This window comes from Pseudorasbora parva, chromosome 3, assembly GCF_024679245.1.
Source record: "Pseudorasbora parva isolate DD20220531a chromosome 3, ASM2467924v1, whole genome shotgun sequence".
In the NCBI taxonomy this organism is placed as follows: domain Eukaryota; kingdom Metazoa; phylum Chordata; class Actinopteri; order Cypriniformes; family Gobionidae; genus Pseudorasbora; species Pseudorasbora parva.
In genome coordinates this window covers 33,596,969-33,609,827 of record NC_090174.1, presented here as the reverse complement: position 1 = coordinate 33,609,827, position 12,859 = coordinate 33,596,969, and the positions used below count along the sequence as shown (strand labels likewise).

At 36.7% G+C, this 12,859-nt stretch overlaps 1 protein-coding gene across 5 annotated transcripts in view; it reads left to right on the top strand.

Annotated features, from left to right (window-relative positions):
• Positions 1-12,859, top strand: part of mark4a (MAP/microtubule affinity-regulating kinase 4a) — a 28,152-nt gene that overhangs the window by 2,466 nt on the left and 12,827 nt on the right. The window contains exons 1-3 of one of the 5 annotated variants that reach the window (XM_067438553.1): positions 5,944-6,694; positions 10,322-10,519; positions 12,772-12,825. In XM_067438553.1, coding sequence (XP_067294654.1) covers positions 6,644-6,694; positions 10,322-10,519; positions 12,772-12,825 — 303 coding nt within the window. In that variant the 5' untranslated portion in view covers positions 5,944-6,643. Of the gene's footprint in view, positions 1-5,943; positions 6,695-10,321; positions 10,520-12,771; positions 12,826-12,859 lie in introns of those variants that run through there. The other 4 variants (XM_067438550.1, XM_067438554.1, XM_067438551.1 and 1 more) reach the window with 4 other exon arrangements.

Here is a 12,859-nt window from a genome sequence, read left to right as displayed (position 1 = left end):
AGAGCATCGGAAGCCTTTTAAATCCCTTTGAAACAGCATTGATTTAGACCTTAAACATTTGGTTGCCATGGATGTCGAGAACAATCCTGGAATGTTTTCCTCAAAACTATTATTTTCTTTTCGACTGAAGAAAGAAAGACATGAACATCTTGGATGAGATTGGGGTGAGTAAAATATCAAGAAATGTTCATTTCTAAGTGAACTAATCCTTTGTCAATTAACATGATGTTAGAACTCCATCTAGTGGTGTTTGGATGGTCTAAACCAGGGGTTTTCAAACTTTATGTTGCCAAGGACCTCCAAATATAATAAACCTTTTATGAGGGACCTCCTTCAATCCATCTATATATTTTTATGTAGGCCTATGAAAAATAATTGAAACTGTTAGTTGAACAGTATAGGCTAAGTGTGACAAAATACAACATATTGTTTCCAAACTTAAATTGATTATACTTAATGTTGGATGTATAAACCTGTTAAAATTATTTGTATAAGCAACATTCACAATAAATGTATGTAAGCAGCTTATGTACTGCATTAAGAATACTGTCTTACAACCCAGGTGAGCAAGATAAAGGGAACAAATAAAACTAGAAAGATACAAATAAAGCATAGGCTTTACAAATCTGGAAAGTATGTATACGGCAATAAATGAAAGAAACATTTAGAAATTAAACAGAATATGTACCAATAATATTTGGTTTGTCTTTTTATTCTCTGAAATTTTCATTATTTTCTATTCTCTGGGGACCACTTATAACCTTCTGGAGGACCATAGTGTCCCCCACACTCAAGTGAAAACCCACTATCAAAACTAATTAAGCATTCAGTATATTTCATGTAATTGCGTCTCTTCCTGGTGGTCTATATTATATTTTTTACTGGCTTGAGCTAATAAGAAAATCGCAGTGGTCAGTTTAAAAGACCAGTGCCACATTGGTTGTTTAGGAAAATGTTCTGGAAGTAAAAAGCATAAATGAGATGTGCAGCAGCACATCATGCAAATACACATGTAGTTCAGTCCATCGCTTGTGGTCCAATATAGGTTACTTGACCATTTGTTTTGTCCTATGTGTATTCTAATAACAGTTTTTTCCTCCATTATTTTACTTTTTTATCGTTGACTTTGTGCCATGATACAAAAAAAAGTGGTTATTTAGTGTCATTTCTATACAAGGTAAGTATACTGCACATGCAATCATGCAGAACATTTCGGGGTTGAGAGTTCTCTCTATATTTTTATGGGGACAAAAAAAGTGCATATTGATTATCGCTGGTGTTAGGAACCAGCTGGGAAGCTTACATCTTAACAGTTATAGATCTTAAAATATGTCAGTGCAATTGTTTATGAAAGCTACTTAAATGTCCTAATTGAACTAAATGCTCCTTCTGGCTTAATCTAAGCCCTGTCTGTGAAACCGGGCCATAATGTCTTAAAATGACGTAACCAGATTTACAATTTTTGGAACACTTGTAATGGACTGACTCTAAAGTAAGTTTTAAATGTCCAACAAGACATAAATGTGCAAGAACTGCATGATTGAATTGAGTTAAGAAGATGTTGTGTATTATGTTAAATATATTAAACATTGGATTGAAATGTTGTTGCTATCATATGATAGACTGTCCTTGAGCAGCATCCTCATTAAACTCCTGTGCCTCTCTGAGTTGATTCTACAGCTGCAATAGCATTTACCTGAGTTCAGCAGTGAAGAGAGGCCATTGTTTGGATGGTTAGGGTCCTTAATGATTTTCCTGGACCAATTGAATGAAATGTCCTGTAAGGTGGGGAGAGGATGGAGCCTTGCAGTCCTGATATGTGCTGTGTCTATAGGCTGTAATGCTAGGTTTATGCTTGGCTTGTGGTGTGAAAACGACCTCCGTATCTAAAGGGGAATCGTGAAATTCCTTAGAAGTCTGAGGTGAGGGAGGTGTTGCAGTGGTGGATAATGCATGGCTGTGATGTGATTAGTGGTCAGGATGGGGGGGGGGGGGGGGGGTGGTGTCTTAATGAAGCATTCAGGGTAGTGAAGGTCAAGCAGCAAGATAAAACTAGAGCAACAATGTGACATAAGAGAATGTATTTAAAAATCTCACTTGTAACATGAAGTAAAATCTATCATAACTTTTGTTTCATATGGACATAATTAGGAACTTTTTTTGTCTTAGGGAAAATATACTGATTGCGTCTGAAATCGCAAGTTCTCTTAAATAGGTACACTGTAAAACATTTAGGTTGATTTTTGTTGGTTTAACTTAAAAAGTAAGTAACCTGGTTGCTTTAAAATTTTGAGTTTATTGAAATTAAAAATTTGAGTTGATACAATGAAGGAATTTTTTTTAATAAATAGAAACTCAAAATATTATTGTATCTGAACCGCATAAAATATTTGATAAATCATGAAAATAGCACAATTTGGCATGTTTCACTGCTTCATCAGAAATAAAACACACAATTACCCAATATGCTTACAAAATCTTTTAATAATATTTTAATAAAGGTTGTCGAATCTCAAAAAATGTTCATTGTATTAACTCAAAATTTTAATTTCAATGAACTCAAAATTTTAAGGCAACCAGGTAACTTTTTTTCTAAATAATTTTTTATAGTTTACTTATTTTGAATAAGTAATTACTTCACAACCACTAAAACATACATTCTATATAGGATGAGTGTGTGTATTATGAGTGTAATTATCATGTGTGACTTGTGAAACATAACACTCAAAAGAATGAATTGGTTTGAGTGTAGCCAACTTAAATTTAACAAATGAGTTCAATCAAATTAACTTCTATGAGTATTTAGAACTTTCTTTTTCTTTTGAGTTTAAAAAAATGACACATTTTAAAGGAGTACTTCAGTGCTGGGAAGAAACTGGGTCATTAATGTACTAGCAAATTTAAATTTGGTGCTTTATAGGCTCAGAAAAGACAGAAAATGTATTTTACCACTACTGGATGGATCACTTTCCCACAGCGTTCATTTGCATAAAATTAGTTCAGTTATAGAACAGACACTACAATTAAAAACTGAACGTGTCTGTTTAATATAATGAGTGAGTCGCTGTGCGAGTGTCACAGCACAAACGCTGCAGGAGTCAGATTACATTAATCGTGATGAATGAGCTGAATGAGCTCTCATGATGAGAGCTGAGGTAAGTGCGACCGCGCTCGTGGCATACATTCACAGCGCGTGTTCAGTCTGCCGCATTTTCATGCCTTTGGAAGCTTAACTTTTTTGGAATTTCTTTGGAATTAATTTGAGAAGTTGAAACATGAATGCCCCAGGGTTTCGACTGATAGAAAGCCATGCTAATCGGTGAAGTAACCCTTTTAGTAATCTGAATTGTTTCATTTTGAGTTTTATGAACTTGTTTCTTTTAAAGGGTTACTTCAGGTCATACTATTTGCATGACCAGACTGAACACGCGCTGTGAATGTATGGTGCGACCGCGGATGCGCTTACCTCAACTCTCATCACGAGAGCACATTCAGCTCATGACGATGAATGTTATCTGGCTCCTGCTGCATTTGTCCTGTGCCACTCCCTCAGCGGCTAAATCACATAATATTGAACAGACACATTTAGTTTTCTGTTGTGGTGTCTGTTCTCTAACTGAACTGATTTTGTGTCCCGTCATAATAAAAGTCCCGCTGCTTGTGAGCCGTGGGTTGCACAACAATCACTCCAGCTGCCTTGCTCATCTCCTTAAACATTTAGCCCTGCTCTACTTCATAGAGTAATGTTAATAACTGCATCCATGAACATGATTTCTACCCAAGTCCTATCCTGATTCTTCTCCACCGCCTTTGAGGTGAAAACCACATCCTGTGCTCAAACTTGGCGTCATCAAACTACACATTTGTTTTGAATAGGCGCCCTCTAGCGGATGGAAAAGTTACATAATGTAGCTTTAAATGTGTTAATTAGCTTAATCAAATATTTGAAGTTAAAATATGAGTACAAAATGAAAACCTGCAAGTTCTACTTATACTTGAGCTTTACATTTCTTTAAACTTTCTTAACTCAAATTTCATGTAACTGATTTTCTTTTTTGAGTTTTGCCAATTTATTCGGGTTTACGGTGTACTAGCGTCAGTTATGTCACTTTACTGCCATTCACAAATCCTCACCTGTGGCCTCATGGCCTAAGTGTCCATCTTATGCACACTTCAGAATTTCTTTTGTCACGTACTGTTTTTTGCCTATAGTATATGCGATTTTGGATCCAGCCAAGGTGTATTTTCATTCAGATTTCAGACAGACAGCATAGCCGAAAACTGTTTGGAGTATTGCACACAAAAAATAGCCTAAAAAGCCAGACCCACATCAAGATGTTTGGTCTGGAAACCCACCATTGACAGGGCTCAATCCGAGGGGTGGAATAAACGGTTGTCTTTCAAACTCCCTCTGCACGCGATAGGATAGAGCTACAACCAACCAGAGCAATGTGAAGCAGAGCTAGTTGATAGATTAAACATTTGCTATTTCCGGTCGACAAAAAAAAACTCAGAACACATCTTCCCTTCTTAAGAATGACTTCAGTGCCGTTCTTTGTTCTTTTCTCAGAGAAAAGCTTAACTCCAAGTCTTCCAGAGTCGCGGTCAAAGTTGATTTGAAAGACCGACATTCGCCAGCTTGTGTGTTTACTAGAAGCACTCATTCGATGCATGATGTGATTGGCCTGACCAGAGTTTTTACAGCTCAGAACAGAACAGGCTACACAAAAAAAGCTTTTCAAAAAGTTTTCTAAATCACTAGGTTCTACAATATATTGGATTTACACAATTTCCAGGTGCACATGTTTTATGCAGGTTTTAAGTTATTGTTTAAGCTGAGTGAAGGCTTCTGAAAAATGAATTGGACTTGACAGTAGTTAGCCATGTTTACGTCGTCGGATTTAAATCCATGCATAATAGGAAGTTAATGGAATATCCTGAACACAGCTGGCAATTCCTCTTTGTTAACTCTGTGACAAAATCACTTTTAACTTTCGGATGGACTGTAATTTTGGCCACAAAATGTACAAAAATGTTCTGCACATGTCTTTGCTAATGTTTGTTTCCTGGACCTGTTACATTATTTGAATTATCACTAAAAATGTTGACATAGTACACTCATTTCATACAGTTAACCTTAAGTTTATCAATTAATTACCCACCATGCACCCCCCCCCCCCAAAAAAAAGAATACTTTTATTCAGCAAGGACATTGATGACAATAAAGACTATAACATTGTAACTAAAATGTTTTAGCTTCAAATGTTATTTTAAACCTTCTATTCATAAGAATCCTGAAATTTTTTGTTGTTGTTTCCTGAGCAGCAAATCAGTATATCAGAATGATTTCTGAAGGATCACACACTTAAGACTAGAGTGATTATGCTAAAAATGTAATTAATAAAACAAATAATTGAATAATAATTAATAATTAACTTAATGAATTAAATAATAAAAAAGAGGAAAATCAAAACAAAAAAGTCACAATATTATTGTTTTTGTATCAAATAAATGCAGAGTCACTTCTTTCAACAACAACAAAAACAACAAATATTAACCCCAAACTCAAACAATAGTGAGATGATGCTTTTTGCTATGGGCAGTTCTTAGCCAATATGTTAAGAGACCTCACAACTAACTGCCAGTTACAAAAAATGTAGATAGCCTAGACCCTTTAATCACATTGCTTTCATTCAGTTAAATGCTCAGCTATAAAGACACATTAAACACAATCATCTGAAGTCAGTTGCATCTTTTAGTGTTTATAATCCTGTCATTTAGCTGTAAATCTTGAAAATAGCCTAGACCTATTCTGTCATTCGGTTTCATTTATATGATCTCTGATCTGCAACAGCTTTTAATAGCTCAACCGATTTAAATAGCCTAGGCAATGCCTATATGAAACGAAACAACGATTGAGAGATTAAAGACCACTATACAGTCGCGGAGAATTTGGACATAAGCAAGTTCTCTATATCAGTCCGCTGGTGTGGAGCTCTTTAAATTGTCCATCGGTGCGCGCGCGTGTGCGTCCGCGCGCCTGTGTCAGTACCGAGACGAGCGCTAGCGGAGGCAGCAGTGGCGCATCTCACATATCTGCCGCTGGAATATAACGGCTGCTTTAGGATGTGAACGGGTTTCGGCCTCGTCACCGGCCAAAGCTTCTGTTTTCCCATGACAAACAGATGCGACAAGAGAGCGAGCGCGTGCGAGGCTGAACGATACAGGGGAACGGCGAGATAATCGGTATTATTATGAGAAAAGAGAACGGGGTTGTCGGAGCCGTATTTGTTTTGCTCGCGGAGATGAGGCGGGGGGTAGCGAGTCGCTACAAAATCGTTGGGCTCCGGCCAAGCATTACTCTGTTTTAGCACATATATACAGCCGCGCTCGTGTTTACATCGTCAACAGACGCGTTTGATCGTTACGGTTTGCAGAAAAAGAATGCAGCTGTGAGATTTGCGGACTGCTGTTGCCGCTGCCATGACAGACGCAGGCTTTACCGAGCAGGCGGTGTGAGACGAGCACGGCCCCAGCTGCAGCAGCACGGCCGATGTGGGCTACGTTTACCGGGGGAGATTAAATCTGTAAATAGCCTACTGTTCGCGCTATTCCTCTTTAATCGTTTGCAATCTCAGGGAAAATGTCCTCTCGGTCTGCTTTACCGTCTGCGAACGACCGGAGCACAGATCATGTAAGTATCATCATTTCAAATGAATTATTATTGTTTTAATATATCATCTCTTCGCTCCGTTTCCATAACGCACAGTATTTAACGTCAGGTGCACGGTCATTTTTGCAGGCGGAATTGAATATCAGGAATTCATTGCCTGATAGCGTTAATGGGATGATGGAGAGGCAGGACACAGTGGCCCATGTACGCGTAGCAGGTTCTTTGGCTAAATGGGCCGCATCCTTGAATGTGCAAAGCAGCAAAAGAGGCGCTGCGAAACGCGCAGGCATTAGAGCGCAGGCCATCCGCATAGTGTACACATCAGCGCATCATCTGCGCACGAGCGCCATGCTCTCCCAGCGCGCGGTTTTGCATCATTGGCAGAATTTGCGGGAGAAAAGCAAGGAACTCTGAGCACTCTGTCTCTACATATTAGAAAATGAATATCGGCATTTGGGGCACCAGAGTCATCTAGGGAGGGTGGAGTGAGGTTTCAGTGTTAGCGGTGGTCTGTCGTCTCCTTTGGTCTAGAGTTGCGTGCATAATCATACGCACTAGTGGCCTACCAGTTCTGCGCCAGCACTTGACCTGACCTAGACGTGTGCTAATGTATGTAGTGTTGTTTCAATAACCCAGTCAACTAAATCTAAAACAGCTATTGCTTTTTTCCATTTACTTAATTAATAAACGAGTGTGCTGTTGGTTTAAAATCAGTAGGGGTACAGTTTATCTGATGTTTGACTGTTTAAAAAAATAGATGATGGGAACACTTAATGAACAAGTTTTTACTTGCTGTAAATTTGTTTTACAATCACCAAGGTAAACCTTTTAAGTAATTCATCCAAGTATGGTGAACTAACCGAATTTTATGTAAAGGATCAGGTGTTAAGATGGACCTGTGGACACAGATTTGCATTTGGACTGTGTCTGCCTAACAATTATAAATGAGTTTATTCCTTTCTCTTTTTATATACACTTCCATTCAAACGTTTGAGGTTTGTCAGATTTTTAAAAGTCGTTTATACTTACTGAGGCATGGCTGCATTCATTTGATCAAAAATTCAATAAAAAAGTAATATTATTAGCATTTAAAATATATATTATAATTTATGTATTCCTGTGATGGCAAAGTGGAATTTTCAGCACCACTACTCCAGTCTTCAGTGTCACATGATCCTTCAGAAATCATTCTAAGCAGATTTGGCACGCAAGAAATATTTCTTATTATCAGTGTCGAGAATAGTTCTGCTTAATATTTTTTTTAACAGTTAGTGTTTTTTCCCCCAGGAATTTTTGATGAATAGAGAATTAAAAAGAACAACATTTATTTGAAATGGAAATTGATAGTTACATTATAAACGTATTAAAGGTCACTATTGATCATCCTTTGAATTTTTTTTATGAAGTCTTACTGACTCCAAACATTTTGAATGTGAATATAAATAGTACTCTTTTAAATCAAATTCTCCCTCTGTCAGCGTTGTTATTCTTTAGACCAACTGCCAAAACATGCAAAGGATTCTGGGATGCCATAGACATCATACATCTATTTAATCAAAAGCCAACCAGATCAAGACAACTTATTAAAAAATATAATGTGACACAAATGTTGACTATAGATGTAGAGTTCTTACTTTCGTGCATAAACTGCAAAGGGAGCATTTTTCAGCATTCGGAGTCTTAATAATATGGTGGTTATTATAGATAAATAGCAGATCAGATTTTCTTTTGGCATGGGACAGGCCCACAGTTTTAGGATGCAGAGCTAAGACAATGTGCGTGGTACATGTATATGTTCTGACATATTATAGAAAATATGGGGCATTTATAGGTCTTTGTGCAGGATGCATAAGGTACAAAAATAAACAGATCATAGTAAACACATTAGTCAGAACTGGACTAAGTTTACTTGAAATTCCACACATGCTTTGAATTTCTCATGCTCTTTTTTTGTGATTCTCCCAATAGACCGTTTTCATATTGAGACCTGACCTAGTGAACAGTGTGTGGAATTTGGCATATAGTGTAGGACTCTGTGTGTGAGGTAGAGTCCAGTAAGATTATGGCAGGGCATCATTAGTAATTTATTCAATCCCTGAGCTGTAATCCTGTGGTTGGCGGTGCAGATGGGGACCTGGGCATGTTTTGATTTCTGTGTGTGCTCCTTCCTCTCCCCTCTTAAAGGGGGCAGTTGGAGCCATTCAGTAAACTTTACCAGATGTTAGTTTGAGTGTTCAGGGCCCCGTCAGGTTTAAATGTGCTAATCTAAATAGAAAGTTTAGTTTCAGCATGCGAACGACTAAAACCTCCATGGCAAAGTAAGTTAATCCTGTATTATAGGGCAGAATTACTCACGAACCAAAGCTGACCTCCGTTTTCCTGCACTCTCATATACCATCATCACATCAGCCATTTTAATGATAATTCATTTGATTTCAGTCACCATTTATTAAGGTTGAACAATGCTTTTTTTAGTTTCTCTGAATTTCTAAAAAAAAAAAAATATGACAAGCAAGATGAATTATCTTAATGAGTTTCCCCTCAGATTTATATTTTTAAACAATTTGAGGCTCTGAAACACACATATGGCATATAAAGTTATTCATTTTTAAAATTCAGTTTTAATTATATTATTGTAGAACAAACTGTTTAGGTGTACCTTTAAAGGCAGTTACAAACCCTGTAACTGTGTTAGCTACTAATGCACCGAAATTATTTTTTTACTAAAACATTTAAACTAAAATTAAGCCTGAAAATAAAGTTTGAGTAATTAAATTGAGGAAATTAGGTAATTGAACTTGGTATGCTGTCCAGAGTGTCGTATGTGATTAAAAATAATTCCACTCATAGTAAAGTAAGAGTTAGCTTTCTTTCTAGTCACAAGTGCGTCCATTCTGCTCAAATGTAGTTTTTCATGTTGTGTGCACGGAATTGACCCTGATATGGCATCATTGGAGAAACATTAAATGTCTTTGTTTCAGTCAATGGTATCGGCCCACCAAACCTATAAACTATATTTGGCTGTTCAGTGTTCACTCTAAAAAATGCTGGGTTAAAAACAACCCAAGTTGGGTTGAAAATGGACAAACAAAGAAATTGGGTTGTTTGAATGGGCCCATTTACTAGGGTTCAAACAACCCAAATTCTGGGTTTTTCCATTTCCAACCCAACTTGGGTTGTTTTTAACCCAGCATTTTTTAGAGTGTTCAGTTGCCGAAATTCTGGTGCATCATTTCCTAATCCCAGATTTGAGCAACACACCTGTGACATTGTTCTTTTTTAAATTGTTCCAGTGGCCGATAAATGAATAAAATACTAATCACTAGCATCTAAAACAGTTGTGTGGCCCATCTGCGTAAGTTTTATATGGGTTTTTGTGTGTGTAGTAAGAGGCTTAATCAGTAAATGAGGATTTAATTCAGAAATCTGGTGCAGTTGGTCATTGCTGTTGATGTAGCATTAGTCTTTTTTCTTAAAGTTTCCTTCTTAACTTTTTTACTGGCTAGAAGCACAGGCAGGTTTCTTTCTTCGGGGGCATTTTCTTCTTTGTTTGAGCAACAGCATGTATTCCCCAGTTTAATCCAATCTATTACTTAAATTTAATTAATCTTAGTAAAAAAAATTCTGTGTTTTTCTCTCTGTCGCCAGCATGCGTCTCTGGCGGCGAGTCGTTCAGAGAAGGGGACGAATGTGTCGAGTCGTTCACTGGGTGCCAGATGTCGTAACTCCATGGCCTCTTGCTCAGACGAGTTGCCACACATCGGAAACTACCGGCTCCTTAAAACCATCGGCAAGGGCAACTTTGCTAAAGTCAAACTAGCCCGCCACATCCTCACAGGCAAAGAGGTGAGAGAGAGAGAATATTTATTATAAAAATGTATTCATGCATTTGTTTACTGATTGATTTATTGACTTTATTGATTTTTCCCCCATTGCTTATATAATGAACATTGCGTTGGCAATACATCCCAATAATGCTTGTTTAAAGTCCCAGTGAACCAGAAGTAGCAAGAGAGTTTTCTTCAGTGCTGTGACGTATTTCCAAGTGAAACATAATATTGAACTGAGTGCAGGGTTTTACCTCAGCGCTCCTCTTCTCCATCTCTCGCTCATAGCAGACTAACGGTTGGAGGGAGTGGTTACGCATTTTAAATCGCAAACCGTCAAACTGACATAATCTGAGAAGGAACACTGTTTCCAGACCGAAAGTTACTTTTCAGAATTGTATTAACGATTACCACGGCAAACTATTTTTTTCTGTGTATTACCTTGCACGGAATAATTGTTCACCCTAAGACCTGTAATATGTGTTAGCACTAAGTAAATAAGATCGATTTGATTTTATGAGGACTTTAAAATTTTAAGAGAGAGAGAGAGAGAGAGAGAGAGAGAGAGAGAGAGAGAGAGAGAGAGAGAGAGAGAGAGATTGAGAGAGAGAGAGAGAGAGAGAGAGAGAGAGAGAGAGAGAGAGAGAGAGAGAGAGAGAGAGAGAGGGAGGTAAAACCAGAAGGGTGTGATAAGATGTAGGTACAGGAGCTGCTGTTTTATGTCTCATTTTCACTTGTGGGCATTAATTCTTTGGGTGGTATATTTTTAAAGTGGTCCAACTTAAGTGTGAAAATGTTTACGCCCACATTTACTTTTTATAAACCAAAGCTGATATAGTGTGATTTTAGATGGACTTGTTACTGGGAAGCTTAGAGTTTTAATAATCTTGGACAATAATAGAATGTGATACTCAAAAAACAGTTCTTGCAATAGTTCTTCAGTGTTAAAATATATAAAGTTCTACCATTGTTCTAAAATTTTAGAGTTTAAATACATTATAGAAAGTTTAAAAATTCAAAATTAATAGTGAACTTATGTGTGGCAGTCTAGAGCCACGTGCGCGTGCGCGTGCGCGTGCGTGTGTGTGTGTGTGGAATACAGTCGTCACAATTTTTCATACAATTTTTCATAAAATAAAAATACTCATCAACGGTGTGCTTTGTATATACTCAAGTTGCCACTAGCAGCATGTGCTCTGCTCATACAGTATGGGTTACTCGTAGAGCACATGGCTGGTGGGAGCAGCTACACAGGAGACAGACAGACTGGCATAAGAATTTGCAAATGAGTCAAGACACATGGCTCAGTCTCTGACTTGTGCCACACGAGAAGAAAAGAGACATAGACACACTTCTAATTGCATCACTTCATCAAAAACACAGTTTTACATTTCGGTTCTCTACGCTACACATTTCATGAGTACATTCGGTTATCACTACCACTTGAAAATGAACAAAATTCTGAAGCAAGGAGCAGTTTTAAAACCTTGACGAATTTCTCTTCATATACTATGTTATTACAATACTACATACCATACTATATAACAAAATAATAATAATACTGATTTATACAGTACTGTTCAAAAGTTTGGGTGCAGTAAGATATTTCTTTAAAATAAATTAATACTTTAATTTAGCAAAGACACATACAATTGATTGAAGGTGACTGTAAATACATTTATAATGTTACAAAAGCTTTATATTTTAAATAAATGCTTTCTATTCCTCATAGAATTGAGAAAGAAATGCACCATGGTTTCCACAAAAATATTATACATTTTTCAACATTGATTAATAATAATAATAAAAATAATAATAATAATAATTATTATTTTTATTATTATAATAAAAGTTTTTAAATCATATTAGAATGATTTCTGAAGGATAATGTGACCAAAGACTGTAGTAATGTTGCTGAAGATTCAGCTTTTGAATAAACAAAATTCTAAAATATATATAAACAGAAAAATGTTATCTTAAATTGTAATAATATTTCAGAATATGACAGTTTTTACTGTGTTTTTGATCAAATAAATACAGCCTTGCTAAGCATAATAGACTTATTTTAAGTACCGACCCCAAACTTTTGAATTTGGTATTGTATATATTATAATTTTTCATAACCAAGAATTGTTTAAGCTGGTTTTTGGTGCCTCTAGCAAGTTGCTTTTGATAAAAGCATCCACTAATGAATACTATACCTGTCTTCCTGGCATAAGGGAAAATGTATGTTTTGGAGCTCAAATCACTAATTGTGCATTGTATATTTAGGTTGCAATAAAGATTATCGACAAGACTCAGTTGAACCCAACCAGCCTACAAAAGGTAAGACCATCATGTATATATTTAAGTTTTCAAG